We start from the raw sequence: 21398 nt of genomic DNA on the forward strand, positions 1-21398 counted from the left end.
GGATTGATAGGAAAGGAAAGGAAAGGAAAGGAAAGGAAAGGAAAGGAAAGGAAAGGAAAGGAAAGGAAAGGAAAGGAAAGGAAAGGAAAGGAAAGGTGGCCACTAGGATTGATAGGTTCATCCTGCAGACATCAAACCCCAGCAATAACACTGATGGCAATAAAAGGAGGAGGAGGAGTAGAAGAAGGAAGAATCAGGAGAAGAAGGGAGGAGGAAGGAGGAGAAATAGAAGGAGGAGGAGGAGGAGGAAGAGGTGGAGAAGGAGGAGAAGGGGAATGAAAAGAGAGGGAGAAAGGAGAAGACGGAGTAGAAGTAGTAGTAGAGAGGGAGGAAGAAGAAAGGGAGAATTAAAATGATAAAAACCACAGAATAAGAGGGGTACAACTCCACACAATTCCCACCCCCAGAACTCCGTATCCCCTCCCCTCCCCCTGATAGCCTCCCTAATCTTTATTCCTCTGGGAGTATGGACCCAGGGTCATTATGGGGTGCAGAAGGTGGAAGGTCTGGCTTCTGTAATAGATTCACTGCTGAACATGGGCGTTGGCAGGTGAATCCATACTCCCAGCCTGTCTCTTTCTTTTCCTAGTGGGGCAGGGCTCTGGGGAAGCAGGGCTCCAAGACACATGGTGGAGTCGTCTGCCCAAGGAAGTCGGGTTGGCATCATGGTAGCATCTGGAACCTGGTGGCTGAAAAAGAGTTAAGATACAAAGCAGAACAAATTGTTGACTAACCATGAACCTAAAGGCAAGGATAGTACAGATGAAGATTTGGGGTCTCCATTTTGGAAAAAGCTGGTAGGTCTATTTTAGGTCTATTCCAAGGGGCCCACAACCTTACTAGTTTTTTTTCCTGAGCCTGACAGCTAATATGCTGATGGGCCCAGGTTACTGTCTGGAGAGATGGTGTCATAGTTGGAAAAAGGACTAGAAAGCTCAATCATGGAAGAGAGTAGCTACCAAATATGGAGAAAGTATATATTGTTTTTTTTTTTCTTTTTATAAGATTTTATTTTTTATGTGAAAGATAGGAGAAAGAACCAGACATCAATCTGGCATATGTGCTGCCGGGGATTGAACTCAGGACCCCATGCTTGAGAATCCAAAGCTTTATCACTGAGCCACCTCCCGGACCACTATAAATATTAACTATAAACCCCACCAGTCAGATGTGGGGCCCATATTCAGCACAGGAGCCTATGTAACCTCTGCATCCCTGTAGGTCTGAGCTCACATTCTGTGGTCACAGCTAGGAACATTCCAGGCTGCACTCATTCAGGACCCATCTTCCTCAGGTAGTAGGTAGAGTATGTTGTCCAGCCTCCCTTCAGAGAATGGAAGAGTCCCTACCATTGTTGATCCACATTGAGGACAAGGTCCTATAGGGGCCCACAGAGGGGTCCATTATGTTGTTCCTGATGGAGATGAGCAGTAGTGACAGTGGTGAGAGGGATCTGTTGAAAGTTAAGTAAAGGGCTGGAAAGACAGCATAGTGATTATGTTAATGACTTTCATGCCTGAGGCTTTGAATTCCCAGGTTCAATTCCCAGCACCACTGCAAGTTAGAGCTGAACAGTGCTTTGGTGAAAAATAAAGAAAATTAAAAGTATGGGAGAGAGACTAGAAGATCAGGGGAGAGGATGATAAAGAAAGAAAGAAAGAAAGAAAGAAAGAAAGAAAGAAAGAAAGAAAGAAAGAGAGAGAACTAGTGTAGTGTTTTGTGATCAGGCGCCCAGCATATAAAGAGAATTAAAAAAAAAAAAAAAGCAAGCCAGCAAAATAGGATAATGCCCTTATTTTGTTCAGTACACATCCCAGGTACTATGGTATCTAGGTCCAACCAGGTACTATGGTATCTTTCTCTCCAGGTGGAAAAAGGCAGAAGAAGTAATGTCCCAGGGATGGGGGGAAAAGGTATTTTAAAGTTTTATTTTTTATTTAGTCTTGAAGAGTATTGAGAACAGAACATGTGAAGAAACAAAAGGCCAAAAACACATACCAGAAAGGCACACGTGTTTTTAATTAGCTTGTTTTATTTTGTTACAGAGTGTTATAACAAGTACAACATTTCAGAAAAACAAAGAATCATGACTCAAAAGTATAATCCTTACACCATATCTAAACTCTCAGCCTACCCAAAATTTGTCTCACTTTTATTTCTAAGGTGACTCCAAATAAACGGTGATTGTGAATAAATCAATCCTTACAAAAGACGAGTCCCTTCCAATACTTGCTCTAGTTTTGTTTTTTTTTTCCTCAGATTTTAGCCCATTTTTTTCCATAGGTTGGGGAGTTTTAATGTTGGAACTCTCCTCAATATTAAGAATGCTTTCTAGGACTTCCCTATGACTTTGGTTTAAAATGCAGGATTTGTTAAACCACAGGGAGGAGAGAATTAGGAACTGTATCTGCAAGAGTAGCTGCGTCCCACTGCTATTTCACAAAACCTACTCTATCACAGCCCATAAAATTATATCGTGATACAACTGTGTATCAAAAACTTTCTTCTATTTTTTTTCCCCTCTGGGTCCACTTAAGTCTGGGCTTAAAATACTAACCAGATGCTGAGCATGCGGTAGGAGGGTGGCCCGGTGAACCCCAGACTAAGACTGCAGGTGCAAGGTCTGCTGGCTAAACAATACCAATTCTGACGTTTGTTGTTAGATCTTTTATGTCATGTGGGCTAAGTTAGATAGCTCTATTGTTTAAAGTCCTCAGATCTAAAAAGATCAAATTCTAATTTTTAGTTGGACATGAGAATCCAATATTCTCACGATACTAACCACTGCATAACTAAGAAACCTGGAAAACCGAGCTTGCTCTGAAGAAAAGATTTAAATGTATGGAATTTTGTTTCATACAGATTTTTGGCTTAATCAATGCGAATGAGTTTCAAATTTTGTTCCTAAAGAAATTTTCTAACCCTTCTGGACATTATATAAGTGTAGATATATGCCTACATATTCTCTATTATTGGAAATAATAATAATAAAATTGGAAATGGAGTATGAATATCTTTAAGTAAATTAGGAAAAATCCAAAAATATATAAAGATAGTTTAGCTTAGCTCACAAACTGCATATCTCCAAAATAAAAGTTCATTAAATTTAGATAAAAGCTATACATAAAATATGATTTTCTAAATTCTAAAGTTTACTTACTGCATACCAAATCAGATTACTAGATATTAAACACGGTTCCTTTTTCCTTACACTAAAGCCACAACCCAAAGATGGTAGTAATGGTGCATTATCCTTGGTTTGATTTGCTTCCAAGTAATGTGTCTATTACATCTCCCTGAAAAATAAGTCACACAATTACTATTCAGCAACATTCTAGCTGAGAGATAAAGCAGGCTTTAAAACAATGCTGTCTACAATCACACAACATTGCAAAAAGAAGCCAAGTTTAAATACTAACAGTCACTTTCCTAGTACAAACCTACCGTTTCCTATGAACCACTCTTTTATCTTTTGTCTGACTTCTTTTTCTTAGATTATTTTTAATTATGAAAACAAATCAGCACTTTTTAGTATCGTTAAAAAGCTGTGCACCCTTCACCACAATTTCCAGCTCATCTTATCTTTTCCCAAAAGAAACTCTCTGTCCACCAGTGGTCACTTCCATTGTCTTCTTCCCCAAGCCTCTGGCAAACATTAATCTAGCGTCTCCATGGTGTTGCTTATTGTTTAAGTTTAATAATAGTTCTTGTTGTTTAAGGTCACCATGATTTCCCAGGCAATCAAGGTTTTAGCACTGAGATTTTTGCTTGCTTAAAATGTGTTATCACACCACTATGCTCACCAAAACACCAATATCCTTCCTTGGAAGTCTACGGTACCACCTCCTAGTTTGTTGATAGTCCCCCAGTCCCTTTTTGATCATTTTTTTGGGGGGATAATGGTTTACAGTACAGCTGTTGACACAGAGACACAATTTCTCCTCTCCCCGGAACAGATAATCTGTAGGATAGTCTCACCCTCAACTTCTGCTGTTCATGTACCCTCACCCCCAGTCGGTGAAGTCATAATATATTTTTATTTCATGAGTCCCTTTAATATTTCATGTAGGTCTGGTTTAGTGGATATAGATTCCTTACATATTACTCATCTAAAAAGTTGTTATTCTGGTTTTTGGTTTTTTTGCAACCAAGATTATTGCTGGGACCTAGTACCAGCACTAAGAATCTATCCGTTCCCCGCAGCCAGTTTTTCCTCTTATTTATTTATTTTTATTGTATAGGTCAGAGAGAAATTGAGAGGGAAGTGGGAGATACAGAGGGAGAGAGAGAGAGAGAGAGAGAGAGAGAGAGAGAGGAATAAACAACTGGAGGATTGCTTCACTGCTCATGGAGCGTGTTTCATGTGGGACTGAAACCTGGGTCCTTGAGCATGCATGGTTCTCAGTTGGGTGTGCCACTTCCTGGCCCCCAGGAAAGTTTTTCATCCTTCTTTCAGACCTAATAGATAATTTCTCAGGATGAAGTATTGTTCAGTGGAGGTCTCTCCCATTTAGAACTCTGAATATATCCTGCCACTCCTTTCCATCTTTTCAAGTTTCCGCGGCGAGATCAGCTGACAGACAGGATTTCCTTTATAGGAGACTCTTGGCTTTTCTCCGGTAAAAAGTGATGATCTCTTTCAGAATCATCACTTTGTCTGTGACGTTTGGCATTTTAATTACTCTATGCCTCGGTAAGATTGAATTTCCATTCCTTTTTCTTTGAACCATAGGGTCTCCTGGGTCTAATGATCGATCAATCCCCTTCTTCTTTAATACGGGGCATCTTTCCATTAACATCTCTTCAAGTGTGATTTCTGTCCTGTTCCCTTTTCCTTGTACTGCTATAACATGGTCATTATTTTTCATTATTGTTGTGTTGATGCCATCCCATACATCCCTTATATAATCTGTACTTGTTTTAGTGGGTATTTTTTTCTTTTTTTGCGGTGAGTGGGGGGAGGTCAATTTTTCTACCTTGTCTTCCTGTTCTCCACTTTGACCTCTGGGGTCGGTCTTCTTGCAGCGTCTCATCTGCTATGATTTTAGCCCTTCCCTTGCACTGTATTTCTCCTCCCTCAGGTCACTGTTATCAAGTTAGCTGGAAACTTCCTCCGTGTGTCTCTGAATTTGTTGTAGTTCTCCTCAGCAATTCTTTTCTTTTTCTTTTTTAATTTTTTATTATATTTATTTTCCCTTTTGTTGCCCTTGTTGTTTTTATTGTTGCTGTTGTTGTTGTTGTTGGATAGGACAGAGAGAAATGGAGAGAGAAGGGGAAGACAGAGAGGAGGAGAGACAGACACCTGCAGACCTGCTTCACCGCCTGTGAAGTGACTCCCCTGAAAGTGAGGACCCGGGGGCTTGAACCGGGATCCTAACGTCGGTCCTTGTGCTTTGTGCCATGTGCTCTTAACCCGCTGCGCTACTGCCAGACTCCTAGCAATTCTTTTCAATCCAGTCAACATCAGGAGCTTCATATGACTCTGTTGCATTTGGGTTTTTTGTTTGTTTGCTTGCTTGCTTGCTTGCTTGCTTGCTTGCTTGCCTTTTAGGCTTCTGTCTCGGTCCAATATTGCTGATGTATTATGTTTTATTTCCATTTTGTGATTTTTCCACCAAGGAGCTGATGAAGTAAGTGGCTGGGCCCTAACTAGAACTGGATGGTGACCACAAAAGACCACAAAAAGTCTTTGGGCAACAAACCATGCAGACAGGGTCTTTGCACAGCTTGCCCCGTGCCTGTGTTTCAAGTTATATACCAAGCTGCAGCTGGCACAGATTGGACCAAATGCTGGCAGAGCTGGGCACAATCTCAATAGCATGGCTGAACAGACAAAGGCTGAACCAGCAGTAGGGAGGCTACCTGAAACTAAGTGACGGAAGCCAGACAGGATGCAGGAATCATGTTAAGTGAGCTAAGTCAGAGAATTGCATGAGATAAACTGTAGTTTAGCAGTTCCAATCATCTTGTACCTGTTAATACAGTTAATTTAACAATCTCTTTTAGTGACATTATTATAACAATTTTACAAAACAAAAAAAAAGAGATACAACAAAACTAGGGGACTTTCTCCTTTTTGTAATGAATATATTTAGATAATCAAGAGATCAACCTACTTAACTTTTTACTAGTGGCTTTCTGTTTTTGCTTCTCGCAAAGTCTTCAATTGTTTCAAATTTCCTTTTATTAAATATGAGCTATTAAAATCTTGAACTTAAAATGGGATGATTGATTTCTTTGTTGTTGGGTTTTGTGAGCTCTTAGTGTATTTTGATTATTCCCCTTTTGCCTGGTGTATGGTACGTAAAGATTTTTCCCCCATTCAATAGGATACATTTTTGTGGGGCCGGGTGGTAGCGCACCTGGTTGAGTGCACATGCTACAGTGCACAAGGACACGGGGTTCGAGCCCCCGGTCCCCACCTGCAGGGGGAAAGCTTTGAGAGTGGTGGAGCAGGTCTGCAGGTGTCTCGGTCACTCTCCCTCTCTAGCTTCCCTCTTCCTCTCAATTTCTGGCTGTCTCTATCCAATAAACAAACAAAGATAATTAAAAAAAAATTTTAAATACATTTTTGTTCTGATGGTGGTGTTCCTTTTGCGGTGCATAAGCCTTTCAGTTTGACATAGTGTCGTGGATTTATTTTTGGTTTTGCGTTCCTTGCTGTTGGGACTTGAGCACTTGAAGACACTTTTGAATTAAATCTTGGTGAGTCGTGTGCCTGTGTTTTTCTTCAATATATGTTATGGTTTCTGGACCAATATGCATTTGGAGCTAACTTTCATGAAGATAGCATGTTCTTGTCCTCTTTCATTCTTCTACATGTTTCAGCCCAATTTTACCAGCACCATTTATTGAAAAGACACTGTTTTTTCTATTTAATGTTCTGAGCCCTCTTGTCATAAATTAGTTTTATACAGGGGTGAGCACTTATGTGCAGACTCTCAAATCGATTCCACTATTCTACTTTGGTTCAATATCCTGTAGTTTTGCTTCCAATAGCTTATAATATATTAATAGCTTAAAGTCAGTAAGTATAATGTCTCCACTTTTTTCTTTTCCACCCCCCCAACCCCCCAGGATTGCTTGGTGATTTGGGGTATTTTCTGGTTCCAGATGAATTTTTGTAGCTTTTTTTCTATTCATTTAAAGAAATTAAATAGGGCCAGGCGGTGATACTCCTGTTTGAGTGCACATGTTACAATGCACAAGGACCCTGGTTCAAGCCCCTGGTTCCCACCTGCAGCGGGGAAGCTTCACCAGAGAAGCAGTGCTACAGGTGTCTCTCTTCCTTTCTATTATCCTCTTCCCTCTTGATTTCTGACTGTCTCTACCCAGTAAATTAATAAAAATAATATAGAAATTTGATGTTGAGTGCAGTGTAGAACTGTACTACTGTAGTCTTGTACTCTTTTAAGCCAGTATTAAATCACTAGTAAAAAACAATTTAAGACTAGAATAAAAAATTCAGTGGGGAAAATATGGGACACTTCACATCCGTAATTCATCCCTGTGCGGGGGCCGTACTAATCTTCTCCGGATCATTCTGATTAGCAGACGTGCTTCTGAAGCAAGCGCACCATCGACCTCTCTTGTCTTACACCTCTGCGCGCACCTTTCCCTCGGTCTGGAATCTCAAATCTCTCCCCCAGTTTCATTCTCCTGTCTCCAGCGGAACACCCAAATCCCCCAAAGCACAGCTGAAGGGAATTTCCTGTGTGGACACCGTCCCCAAAGCATTCCACACTTATTTTCCTTCTCTTCTTCCCACTCGCCTTTGAATTTCAGTTTTTCTTCAATTCAGTGTACCTACAGAATTTTCGTCATAAATTGACCACCATTTCACAAGCATGTATTATTCCTTTCTTAGAAAATGCATGCCTTTTGTTTTCATGTTTACTCAACATTTACTAAATGACTGTTTTCTGTAATCTCTGTGATGAATACTTGAATATAAATTTTTTAAGGATTTCAAACTAATGAATAAGACTTTTATGCACACGGTAACAAATTATTCAAATGCTTGACAGGGAATACATATCTACGTGTATATATATATATATATGGAAAGAAGTGACATGCTAATGCTCACAGGTTCTCTTCCACCACTCTCTCAAGGCATGCTAATAAAAATTTTAGAACTACTCACAGCCTCTTGTTGACTGCTCAGAGTCTGTGGGCCATTTCTTAAAGTTATGGAAGGGCAAAACTGCAAGGATCACAGACATAATAAAGAAAAGATTTGGGGGGCAGGTGGTGGCGCACCTGGTTGAGGGCACATGTTACAGTGCGCAAGGACCCGGGTTTGAGACCTCGGTCCCCACCTGCAGAGGGAAAGTTTTGCGGGTGGTGAAGCAGAGCTGTAGGTGTCTCTCTCCCTCTCTATCTCCCCCTTCCTTCTTGATTTCTGGCTGTCTCTATCCAATAAATAAAGATAATTAAAAAGAAAGAAAGAAAAGATTTTGGCCTTGAGGTTGCATTAGAATTTGAGGGACATGAGCAAGACAATAAGTATGTAGGACTATGACAACATATCCAGATCATCTAACAGGTTTTTTAAAGCCCTGAGTAAAGAATAGACTTCCCTTTTTTATATTTATTTATTTATTCCCTTTTGTTGCCCTTGTTGTTTTATTGTTGTAGTCATTATTATTGTTGATGTTGTCGTTGTTGTTGGATAGGACAGAGAAAAATAGAGAGAGGAGGGGAAGACAGAGAGGGGGAGAGAAAGATAGACACCTGCAGACCTGCTTCACTGCCTGTGAAGCGACTCCCCTGCAGGTGGGGAGCCCAGGCTCTAACTGGGATCCTTAACGCCCATCCTTGCGCTTTGCACCACGTGGGCTTAACCCGCTGCGCTACCACCTGACTCCCTAGACTTCACTTTTTTAAAAAAATATTATTACCTTTATTTAATGGACAGAGACAACCAGAAATCAAGAGGGAAGTAGATGAGAGGGAGAGACACACACACACACACAGAGAGAGAGAGAGAGAGACCAGCAGCCCTGCTTCACCACTTGTGAAACTTTCCCACTACAGGTGGGGACCGGGCCTTGAACCTCGGTCCTTGCGCCTGTAACATGTGCACTCAATCAGATGCGCCACTACCCAGCGCCAGAATTCACTTTTAAGAGTTTGGCTATGGGGAGCCAGGCAGTAGCGCACTGGGTTAAGCCACACAGAATGAAGCACAGGGACCCGCACAAAGAAGGACACTGGTTCAAGCCCCAAGACCCTGGCTTCTCACCTCCCCACCTGCAGGGGGGTCGCTTCACAAATGGTGAAGCCGATCTGCAGTCTTCTCTCCCTCCCTATCTTCCCCTTCCCTCTCAATTTCTCTCTGTCCTATCCAATGAGGGGAAATATGGTCTTCAGGAGCTGTGGATGCATACTACAGGCACTGAGTCACAGCAATAACCCCGGAGGCAAAAATAATAATAAACAGTTTGGCTATTAAGTTATCTATCTTAAAATCTTAAAAAGGGTATCCATTGTGGGCACAAATACCCCCTAGAATCTGCTAAAATATCTTATATTCAATGAATACTTGAGAAATTTAAAATACTTATGTCATTTAAAAATATTTTATTTCTTTTTTATCTTTATTTGTTGGCTAGAGACAGTCAGAAATTGAGAGGAAAGGGGGTGATAGAGAGGGAGAGAGATAGACACCTGCAACCCTGCATCACTGTAACATGTTGAATTTTCCTCTGTATGTACATTTATTCAGCAAATATTGACTGTCTAAGTATACTCTATGTCAGACATGTGCTGGACCATGGGAAGACAGCCCAGAATAAAAGAGACAATACTCACTACATACTACCCCTAACAGGTTGCCACTCTGGGGACTGTTATTGTCATTACAACAGTTTCAAGACAGGTAAGAAACAAAAATTTCTTACATAGTACAAAGACCATAAAATGGCACCAAGTTTTGTCTTTGAGTCTTACCCGGCCAGAATCTGAAACAGTGGGCATATTTCTTAGCTCATACACAACAACCTGCCCGTCACTGTCGCCCGCTAGGAGGCAGTCTGACTGCTTGGCGAAGAGGACGGTCGTGAACTTGATCCCAGGGTTGGCGACATTCACAATCAGAGGGTCCAAACTGTGATGGAATGATTCATCTATGAATCCAGTTACTGTTCATCAGGTTTATATAAAGTTAAATCTGAGGTACTTTTATAATTTTGTGTAACAAAAAATCAAGTTTCTTCATATCTTTCTTATAAGTAAAATGAACAGGGGCTGGGTGGTGGCACACCTACTTGAGCGCACAGGTTCCAGTGAGCAAGGACCTCGGTTCAAGCCCCCAGTCCCCACCTGCAGGGGGAAAGCTTTGCCAGTGGTGAAGCAGGGCTGCAGGTGTCTCTCTGTCTTTCTCCATTTGACTTCCCCTACCCTCTTGATTTCTGGCTGTTCTAGCCAATACATAAAAAGATAACAAAAAAATGTATTAATAAATCAATAAAATTAACTAAGAGAGTAAGTGAATATTATTTTTTAAATTGCTTTTCTTTCCTCTCATTGTGGTATTATAAAAAAATCTCTAGAACTATTAGTCCCCCCTTGTTTTCTTCTCACTAGTCATCAACTTGTAGAAATCTGAGGAAATGGGTAAGGTGACTTTTTAAAAAAAATTTTATTTATAAAAAGGAAACACTGGGGGAGTCAGGTAGTAGCGCAGCAGGTTAAGCACAGGTGGCGCAAAGTGCAAGGACTGATGTTAGGATCCTGGTTCGAGCCCCCAGCCCCCCATCTACAGGGGAGTCGCTTCACAGGCGGTGAAGCGGGTCTGCAGGTGTCTATTTTTTGTCCCCCTCTCTGTCTTCCCCTCCTGTCTCCATTTCTCTCTATCCTATCCAACACTGACGGCATCAAATAATAACTACAACAATAAAAAAGGTCAACAAAAAAGGGAATAAATAAATATTAAAAACAAAAAAGGAAACACTAACAAAAACCATAGGATAAGAGGGGTATAACTCCACACAATTCCCACCACCAGAACTCCATATCCCATCACCAACCTGATACTTATTTTTATTTAAATGTTTTCTAAACTACTTTGGGGTCTAATAGTTCATTAAATAAGTCACGCTCTTTGTAATGTCGTTAGCCCAGGTTCAAGCCCCAGCACCCCTATGGCACTGGAGGAAGTTCTGATGTTATGATATCTCCCCCCACACACTCACTCTCCCCAGAAGGAGCCAAAACGGGGGCCAGGTGATGGTGCACCAGGTGAGCACTCATATTACAGTGCACATGGTCTCAGGTTCATGAGTGGTGAAACAGGGCTGCAGGTATCTCTCTGTCTCTCTTTATCTCTCCCTCTCTTCTCAATTTCCTTCTGTCTCTGCCCAATAATAAATAAAATTTAAAAAAAAAAGAGCCAGAAGCAATGAGATCACACATCTGTGTGATACCCCTGGCATATATCATCCTTTATAAATGACTTCTAGAGTATAAACTATTGCCTGTTTTACAGTAACAACAATTTTCTCCAGCAGGTGTTACATTAAGAATCAGCTTGACAAAAAAAAAAAAAAAAAAGAGAGAGAGAGAGAGAGAGAGAGAAAGAAAGAAAGAAAAAGAATTAATTTGACCAGAACTTGTACTGGAGTTGGTGTACTGAACCAAAGTAAAAAGACTCTGGGGTTGGGGGAGGGTTCAGGTCCTGCATCATGATGACAGAGGACCTAGTGGGGGTTGTATTATGTGGAAAACTGAGAAATACTATGAATACACAAACCATTGTATTTTACTGTGAACTGTAAACCATTAATCCCCCAATGAAGAATTTTACCAAAACAAAAAAAAAAAAATCAGTTTGAACTGCTTCTGTTAAAAACATCCTGGAAGAAATATATTAACACTTACGTGCTAACATGAAGATCCCAGATCTCTATTCTGCTCTCGTTTGCAGCTGCAAATATATAGGATGATTTAGGAGACCAAGCAATATCATAAACAACGTAAGTAGTTGGATAGAAACTAAAAAATGGCTTGAGATTCTCCTGTTGCCAAAGTATAACGCCCCAATCTGCAGAACAGCTTAAGAATATATCATGACAGAATGGATTCCATACTATTTTATACACTGGACCCTAGAATTAAAAAGATAAAATTAAAATTCGTAGGCAAACAGTATTTAACATCATGTGCTTTCAAGTATTCCATAACAACAAAATGCTGAGTTTTGTAAGACTTCCGTACCCTAAGTTACTGTTTGGGTATTATTTTCAGTTTGAGTAAGGTCAGACGCTGAATCCTCCCTGAAGTATTCGTGGTGGAATTTAACAAACAAACACGGAAATGGAAAACACAAAGTAAAACCTGGACTGGGTCTGGTGTATTGTGCCAAAGCAAAGGACTCTGGGGAGAAAAGGGAAGATGGGAGTTGGGGGAGAGGGGGGGATCTGGTGTCCTGGTGCGTCCTAGTGGAACAGGGCCTAAGTTGGAGGTGAGAGTGTGTTACAGACATTTACAGGGGGAGATGAGAACCCATACCCAGGTGTCAAGAACTGCACGGGGATTCACGCACCCCCACAAGAACATAAAAGCACAGTCATGATGATAATAAGCTTTTTTAAAAAACATTAAAATCCAGTTACTGAAATAATCTCTAAATAGCAACACATATTATGCATATTTACTTGGGGAAAAAAGAAGTATTAAGACAAAAACGTAAGTGAAGGACACAGCAAAGTAAACATATAAACCAATTGTAAGGTATAAAGAAAATAGTGATTATTTTAGTAACTGGATTTTTATGGGGTTTTTTTCCTATGCCATACTTAAAAAGCTTATTATTATCATGATTATGCTTTTACTTTCTTGTGGGGAGAGTGAATAACAGTGCAGTTTTTGACACTTGGGTACAATTTCTCACCCCTCCCTGATAAACGTCTGTAACACTCTCAGATCGATGGGGTTTACAGTTAACAGTATTTACATATTTTCCCCATATTTGGAAGTTACTCTCTACCCTAACCCAGCTTTCTAGTCCTATTTCCAACTCGGACACCATCTTCCTAAATGATACGTTCAGAACGCCCATCTGCATGGTAGCTGTCAGGCTCAGGCAAAAATTAGAAGTCATGAGCCCCTTGGAGCAGACCTAAAATAGACTTCCTAGCTCCTTCCAACATGAAGACCCCAAATCTCATCTGCTATACTTGTACTTTTAGGTTCCTGACTATTAAACAATTTCTTCTGCTTTATATCATAATGCTTTTCAGCCACCAAGTTGCAGATGTTCCTATGATGCCAATCTGACTTCCTTGGGCAGATGATCTCACCATTGTGTCCTGGAACTTCACCTCCCCAGAGCCCTGTCCCACTAGAGAAAGACAGAAACAGGCTGGGGGTGTGGATCGACTTGCCAACACCCATGTCTGCAAAGAAGCAATTACAGAAGCCAGACCTCCCACCTTCTGCAGCTCATAAAGAACTTTGGTCCATACTCCCAGAGGGATGAAGAATATGGAAACTTCCAGTGGAGGGGATGGGTTGTGAAAGTCTACTGGTGGTAACTGTGTGGAATTGTACCCCTCTTATCCCACAATCATGTTGATCATTATTAAATCACTAATAAAAAAATAGCATATGCAATAAATAATTATATTTTGGGACCAGAATGTCTTGGATGGAGCTTGAAGAAATCATGTTAAGTGCGATAAGTCAGAAGGATGAATATGGGATGGTCTCACTCATAGGCAGAAGTTGAAAAGAAAAAAACAAGTATGTATAATGCAGCCATTATTCAGAAATATTAAAAGGGAAATTAAAATTATCATACCAACTCCCATTAAACTAACCTTGTGTCCTCTGTAGGTATCTAAATATTGTTCATTGTATGAACAAGAACATTTATGAATAAGACCTTCCTCGGTACCAGCCAAATAGATATTTGTATCCTACAACACAAAAAGTTAAACCCATCAACCTGTGATACAGAAACAAATATGCTAGATAGAATAGCACATCATTTCATTGTAATCAACAGAATTTTGTAGGTGGAGTGGTACAGAACCATACCTCTGTTGTCTTATATGAATGACTATTACATCACTAATAAAAATACAAACAGAAAGTGAGAAAAAAAAGTAATTCAAGTACCAAAACTACATACGCTGTCTTGAAGACAGACATCTTGCAGTCTTGTTCCATCTCGATTATTCCATCTACATCAATTGAACTACCTGAAAGACCATTATGCAAAGAAAAAAATCTAGATTTCTTCCCAGGTATAGTAGAGGTTAGCATTTATTATATTGTCAAGACACTGCATGACAATCAATTTGAAGAAACATTCAAAACACTTAGATATACATACAGTGAAACTAGCATTTGAGCGAAACAGTGAGGATTCTTTCATTAGAGCTACCCAAGGAAAAGGAGAGATGACTTAACAGTAACTATATGCAATCATAGATATATCCGAAGAAACAATTATTATTAGGACTGAGAGATTGAATTTGATGGAGTCTCAGACATTTTTAGCTCTAGATGTATGCACTGAGTCAGAGATATAAATGTAAGTCCCTTAAAGAAGTCATAATCAAGGGGCTGGGTGGTGGCGCACCTGGTTGAATGCACATATTACAATGTGCAAGGATCTGGGTTCGAGCCCCCGGTCCCCACCTGCAGGGGGAAAGCCTTACAAATGGTGAATCAGTGTTGCAGGTGTCTCTCTGTCTCTCCCTCTTTCCCACCACCGTCCTTCTCGATTTCTGTCTCTATCCAGTAAATAAATAAATATAATAAAAAAAAATTTAAAGAAGTCATAACTAAAAAGTCTGAAAGTCAACTGTACCCTGTGCCTTGGCTGTGTAGACTCAGAGTCATCTAGAACATTTTTAAAGAATTTCAGGCTCTTCCTACTACCTACTACCTACTGAGTCAGAATCTGTACTTTAATAAGATTTCCAAGTAATCAGTATATACGTTAAAAATGAAACACAATTTTTTAATATACAGATTATAGTTGGGGCCAGGCGGTGGCACACCTGGTTGAGCGCACATGTCACAGTGCACAAGGACCTGGGTTCGAGTCCCTGGTGCCCACCTGCAGGGGGAAAGCTTCACGAGTGGTGAAGCAGGTCTGCAGGTGTCTCTCTGTCTCTCTCTCTATCACCCCCTTCCCTCTCAATTTCTGCCTGTCTCTACCAAATAAAGATAATAAAACATTAAAAAAAGAAAAATTATATTTAATAGCTTTAATAACATTCCTATGACTACCAATAAGATTCAGCATTATCTTTAAGTTTATTGGCCATTTGCTTTTTTTTTTTTTTTTAACCAGAGCCCTGCTCAGCTCTGGCTTATGGCAGTGCAAGGGATTGAACCTGGGACCTTGGAGCCTCAGGCATGAGAATCTGTTTGCTATGTACCCCACCTAACTGGCCATTTTTATTTCCTTTCCTATCTGTATCTCTTGATTACTAATAATACTCTGTCTTTTTTCATATTCATTTTTATGTTTTCATATATTCTATTACACACACTTGTCTACTGCATGTGCTATAAATTTCTTCCACTGTTTGGCTTACTTATTTATTTATGTATTTATTTTTGCCTCCAGGGTTATCTCTGAGGCTCTTTGCCTACATTACAAATCCACTGCTCCTGGGGGTCATTTTCTGCACTTTAATGGATAGGACAGAGAGAAATTGAGCGGGGAAGAGGAGATAGGGAGCGAGAAGGAGACACCTGCAGACCTGCTTCGCCGCTTGAGCCCTGCAGGGGCTTGAACCGGGATCTTCGTGTGGGTCCCCATACATAGTACTCTGTAAGCTTAACCAGGTGTGCCGCCGCCTGGCCCCTGTGGCTTCTCGTTTTCACTTTCGTTAGTGTATCGGATAGACAGCAGTCCTTATTCATTTGCTTATTTATTTCTGTATGTACTAATGCGAAGTTGAAATGATTCACCTTGGGATGAAATGCAAAGCACATGCCAGGAGCCTGTCGCGATATCAGAGCCTCGCCTTTCTTCTCCTTCTCCCCTCCTTTTCTGATGCCGCTGGTGGTGGTTCTCTTCAAACGCATCAAATCTTGGTTTAAAGGAAAATGATTCATGAAAAGTTATTGCAGATATCTCTGAGTCTCCTCTGAACTTTCTGGCATTTTTATGCATATTGGGTAAAAATAGTGAATGCAAAACCAGATGCTTAAAGAAACAATGACCAAGTCGAGTTTTTTTCTTTCTTTCTTTCTTTCTTTCTTTCTTTCTTTCTTTCTTTCTTTCTTTCTTTCTTTCTTTCTTTCTCTTTCTTTCTTTCTTTCTCTCTCTCTCTCTCTCTCTCTCTTTCTTTCTTTCTTTCTTTCTTTCTTTTGCCTTCAGGGTTATTGCTGGGGCTCAGTGCCTGCACTCTGAATCCACTGTTCATGGAGGCCATCTTTTGCCGTTATTGTCGTTGCTGCTGCTATTGTAATTATTATTGTTGTTGGATAGGACAGAGAGAAATTGAAAGGGGAGGGGCATAGGGAGGGGAAAAGAAATAGAGAGACACCTGCAGGCCAGCTTCACTGCTTGTGAAGCAACCCCCGTACAGTTGGAGAACCGGGGGCTCAAGCCCGGATCCTCACGCCGTTCCTTGTGCTTCGTACTATGTGCACTTAAGGAGGTGCGCTACCGCTGAGCGCCCCCCACCCAAGTCCAATTTTTTTTTTCTATTCAGTCAAATGAAAATTTCTCTCTCTCCATTTCTCTCTGTCCTATCCAACGACGATGACATCAATAATAACAACAATAACTACAACAATAATGAAAAACAAGGGAAACAAAAGGAAAAATGAATAAATATTAAAAAAAATTTTCCCTCTCACACAGAGTTCACCATGAATTTGTGACTCAGAACACAGTAAGAGAAAGCTGACCTGATACACCTGTCGTTGACTTTATTGATAATGTTGCTTGCTTACCGTGGCAGTCCAGGCCTTTCCGAATGACCCATTTGGAGATTCTGCCATCCGCTGATATAGAGACGAGTATTTCTCTTTTGTCATCGCCTGTTGTTCCTCTGTCTTGTTCTATCCACTGTAGTTGCCATATAGGTCCCAAATGTTTTTGAGATGATTCGCTAAAATAAAGGCCATCAATAAACGTTAAACATTATAGGTGATGGGAGTTGGGCAGTAGCGCAATGGGTTAAGCGCACCTCAGCTTAAGGATTCCAGTTCGAGCCCCGCCTCCACCTGCAGGGGAGTCGCAGGCAGTGAAGCAGGTCTGCAGGTGTCTGTCTTTCTCTCCCCCTCTGTCTTCCCCTCCTCTCTCCATTTCTCTCTGTCCTATCCAACAATGACATCAATAACAACAACAATAATAATAACTACAACAATAAAACAACAAGGACAACAAAAGGGAATAAATATAAAAAGAAATTATTTTTTTTAAAAAAAGACACTACAGGTGATAAAGATAGCTCCCTAGAGAGCCAAAACTAACACACCAAAACTTTTGATATTTAAAACAGGACTTTTCCTCTAAATATTTTTTAGTTTAGAAAAGCAGGAAAAACTTAAAACAAGAAAAATAATCAATTGGTCACCTAATACTTATTGCTGTTATTTTTTCTTAAATTATCTTTATTTATTTGATAGAGATAGAAATTGAAAGGGAAGCGGGAGATAAAGAGACAGACACCTGTAGCCCTGCTTTAGCTCATGAAGCTTTGCCTCTACAGGTGGCGACCAGGGGCTTGAACCCTGGTCCTTGTGCACTGTCACAGGTACACTCATCCAGGTTCCCCATTGCCCAGCCCCCATTTGTTGTTTGTTTTTTTAGTTTTTTTATATTTATTTGTTTTCCCTTTTGTTGCCTTTGTTGTTTTTCATAGTTGTTGTAGTTATTATTGTTGTTGTTGATGTCATTGTTGGATAGGACACAGAGAAATGGAGAGAGGGGCAGACAGAGAGGGGGAGAGAAAGACAGACACCTACAGACCTGCTTCATCACCTGTGAAGTGACCCCCCTGCAGGTGGGGAGGGGGAGGCTTAAACCCGGATCCTAACGCAGGTCTTTTGAGTTTTGTGCCACATGTACTTAACCTGCTGCGCTACTGCCCAACTCCTTGGGTTTTTTCTTTGTTTGTTTTTTACCCAAAGAAAATTTTACTATTTGTTTACTAACTGCATGAAGGAATGCACACGAAAATATTTTCTTTCTCTTCAGAATCTTCTTCTCCTACTCTGTTTCTTCCCATTTTTTAGGTATGCACATTTAGTTTATGTGAGGCACAGTGAGTATAAACTTCTTTCTAAAGATCTATTTTCATGGCTTAAGCATTAAGTTATTTAAATTTGATTCAAAGAAGCAATTACCTCCCATTTCTGGCTATGTTTCAAAAATGCCAACTGACATACTTCTCTCTGTATCTGAGATTTAAAATACTTTCTGAAAAATTTAAATTCTAAGATTACTGGCTGTTTTCCTTTTTATTCCTTTATTATACAAATCTTTCTAAATCTTTCTACTCTTCATGTATATTGTTAATGTATAGAATATGTTATAAGCATAGGATTGTGCATATTTCCTAAATAAAACATAGCTACCTTGCTGAGACCCCCCACAACACACACACACATACAGATTTTTTTTTTCTTCCAAGGTTATGGCTGGGACTCAGTGCCTGCACTACAAATCCACTGCTCCTGGCAAACATTTTTCATTTTTATTGGATAGGACAGAGAGAAATGGAGAGAGGGTTGGAGAGAGAGAGAGAGGAGAGAGACCTGCAGACCTGCTTCACCACCTGTGAAGCTACCCCCCTGCAGGTGGGGAGCCAGAGTCTCAACAGGGATCCTTGCATAGGTGCTTGTGATTTGTACTATGTGCACTTAACCAGGTGCGCTACAGCCCGACCCCCACACACAGATTTTTAATTGGCAGAAGTATTTCATCAAAAGCAGATCTGCTACCACAGAGAGCCATACTGGCTTTTTTCCATGTCACATTAGCGGGAGGCTTTGTGTATAGTAGACTCTCCTGATTTCTCGTGCACACCCTCCAAAGACATAGTTCTATAAAGATGAGTATGGGATGATCCCACTCATCAACAGAAGCTGAGAAAGAAGAACAGAAAGGGAAACTAAAAGCAGGATCTGACTAAATCTAGAGTAGGGCACCAAAGTAAAAACCCTGTGGTGGGGGGGAGGGTGGACATTTGGCTTCCCCGGGGGGTGGGAGGGGACACAGTCTTTTGGTGGTGGGAATGGTGTCTATGTACACTCCTATTAAATTGTAGTCATATAGATCACTATTTAATTAATAGGAGAGGGAAAATTGATTGTATGTCTCGAACTTTTTAAAACACAGACTGAGTCTTTTTAATACACAGGCTGAGTCTTTGATATGTTGACTCTCTCAAAAGCCTAGACCAGGGAGAACAGAAGCAACTGGTGGCATAGCTATAGACAATATGTTGGGTATTATACAGCAAAGCCTAACAAAGGGACTTTTCAAAGTTAACCCAATTATAAAATAATGTGACAATAACAATAACTATCCATTGTCTTCTTGAACCCTAAGACAGCAGGAACCTCACATTTCCACTAGAGAGCCTATATTTCCCCCAGTCCTGGAACCTTAGGGTGGGGCCCACTTTCCTGCATGCTTCTCTCAGTTCATATCTAATAATATTGCATCCGCCGATCACAACTTAATCAACGCAACGAGTGCCACCTCAGCATGCTTCACTTCAGACTGTGACCAGAGACTTCAGGTGTGGAATGACAACCCTTCAGCTTCATCACTCGGGTGAGACCTTTCCTTTCATAGTATTCTCTAATCCCATTCCAGTTGGTTCACTTCCTAACAAAGTCCCAAAACCTAGATATAGACCAGGTCCCCTGAGAGCATATGTTCACACATATCCATAAACTAGGGCAAAATATATACCTGAAAGCAAAAGTACACAATAGTCTGTAGTGAGTACCGCCCCAACACTTCATCTGCACTGTTCCAGCCTTTAGGTCCATAATTGTTCAACAATTTGTTTGACTTTGTATGTTAACTCTCTTTTCAGATACTAGGTTCCAGATGCCATCAGGATGCTGACCAGACTTCCCTGAACAGATGACCCCACCAGTGTGTCCTGGAGCTCAGCTTCTGCAGAGCCCCACCCTACTAGGGAAAGAGAGAGGCAGCCTGGGAGTATGGATTGACCAATAAATGCCCACATTCAGCAGGGAAGCAATTATAGAAGCCAGACCTTCCACCTTCTGTACCCCACAATGACCTTGGGTCCATACTCCCAGAGGGATAGAGAATAGGAAAGCTATCAGGGGAGGGGATGGGATATAGAGATCTGGTGGTGGGAACTGTGTGGAGTTGTACCCCTCCTATCCTATGGTTTTGTTAATGTCTCATTAAAAAAAAAAAATCAAAAAAAATCAAATTAAATAAATTAAAAATATAGTTCTGAGTGTAAATACCTACTGAGTATTTACTGAGTGTAAATACTTGTTATTATTTGGTTAAAAAATATTTATATACTGGATTCCTGGAAAATAAATAAGACCTTCATACTTACGAACGTAGGCAAATAATTTCAAGGGAAAACTTCAAAGTTCCTACTTTGATGTTCATTTCCTGTTCTACGTAAGTTTACTCAAACACTTGTATAAAAAGTCCACTTCACTTCAGTCCCACTGGTAGCTAATCTATTATTACAAAAACCTAATATAGTTCATATCTTTCATCTTTAACTTTGGCTTTTTTCAACATGACTTATTCACTCATTCTTACTCAAATACTAGATTCCTGTTACATAGCATCACACACAAAAAAAATAGCGACATACTTGAGAAATCATGGAAAGACCCCAATGTCTGTCCTCAGGAGAATGCCTGTGTAAACTATTTTATATGGAGCACTACAGTAATAAGAGCTATGGTGAAGGTATGTATAGATTACATACAGACAGAAAACTGGAAGACTTCCTGGAGGTGAAGGGGAGTCAGTACAGAGCACAAATTCTCAGTTATAAATACTGAGTTTCAGAGGTCCAATATATAGCATGAAAGGTATTGTTAAAGATTATATGTTTGAAATTTGTTAAGATATTCCCACCTTCTGCACCTTATAAAGACCTTTGGTCCACGCTCCCAGAGAGATAAAGAATAGGGTAGCTTGGGCCAGGGGATTGCGCACCTGGTTGAGTGCACGTTACAATACACAAGGACTCAGGTTCAAGCCTCTGGACCCCACCTGCAGGGGGAAAGCTTTGTGAGTAGTAAAGCAGGGCTGCAGGTGTCTCTCTGTCTCTCTTCCTCTCTATCTCCCCCTTCCCTCTTGATTTCTGACTGTGTCTATCCAATAATTAAATAAAGAAATAATAATAAAAAGAACAGGGAAGTTTCCAATGGAGGGGATGAGATACAGAACTCTGTTG

General features: G+C 40.4%; 1 protein-coding gene and 1 pseudogene across 3 annotated transcripts in view; both read right to left on the bottom strand.

The window, feature by feature from the left end:
* Positions 1-2012: 2012 nt before the first annotated feature.
* The window catches only part of DNAI4 (dynein axonemal intermediate chain 4), a 73573-nt gene continuing 54187 nt past the window's right edge, over positions 2013-21398 (bottom strand). For 2 of the 3 annotated variants that reach the window (XM_060206372.1, XM_016190481.2), the window contains exons 12-17: positions 16930-17087; positions 15937-16058; positions 13824-13922; positions 11884-12110; positions 9955-10111; positions 2013-3296 (exon numbers count right to left, since the gene is read on the bottom strand). In XM_060206372.1, the coding sequence (XP_060062355.1) occupies positions 3249-3296; positions 9955-10111; positions 11884-12110; positions 13824-13922; positions 15937-16058; positions 16930-17087 (811 nt within the window). In that variant the 3' untranslated portion in view covers positions 2013-3248. Of the gene's footprint in view, positions 3297-9954; positions 10112-11883; positions 12111-13823; positions 13923-15936; positions 16059-16929; positions 17088-21398 lie in introns of those variants that run through there. The other variant, XM_060206373.1, reaches the window with a different exon arrangement.
* On the bottom strand, positions 7473-7573 carry LOC132532517 (U6 spliceosomal RNA; annotated as a pseudogene).

The sequence above is a fragment of the Erinaceus europaeus genome, chromosome 13 (assembly GCF_950295315.1).
Source record: "Erinaceus europaeus chromosome 13, mEriEur2.1, whole genome shotgun sequence".
In the NCBI taxonomy this organism is placed as follows: domain Eukaryota; kingdom Metazoa; phylum Chordata; class Mammalia; order Eulipotyphla; family Erinaceidae; genus Erinaceus; species Erinaceus europaeus.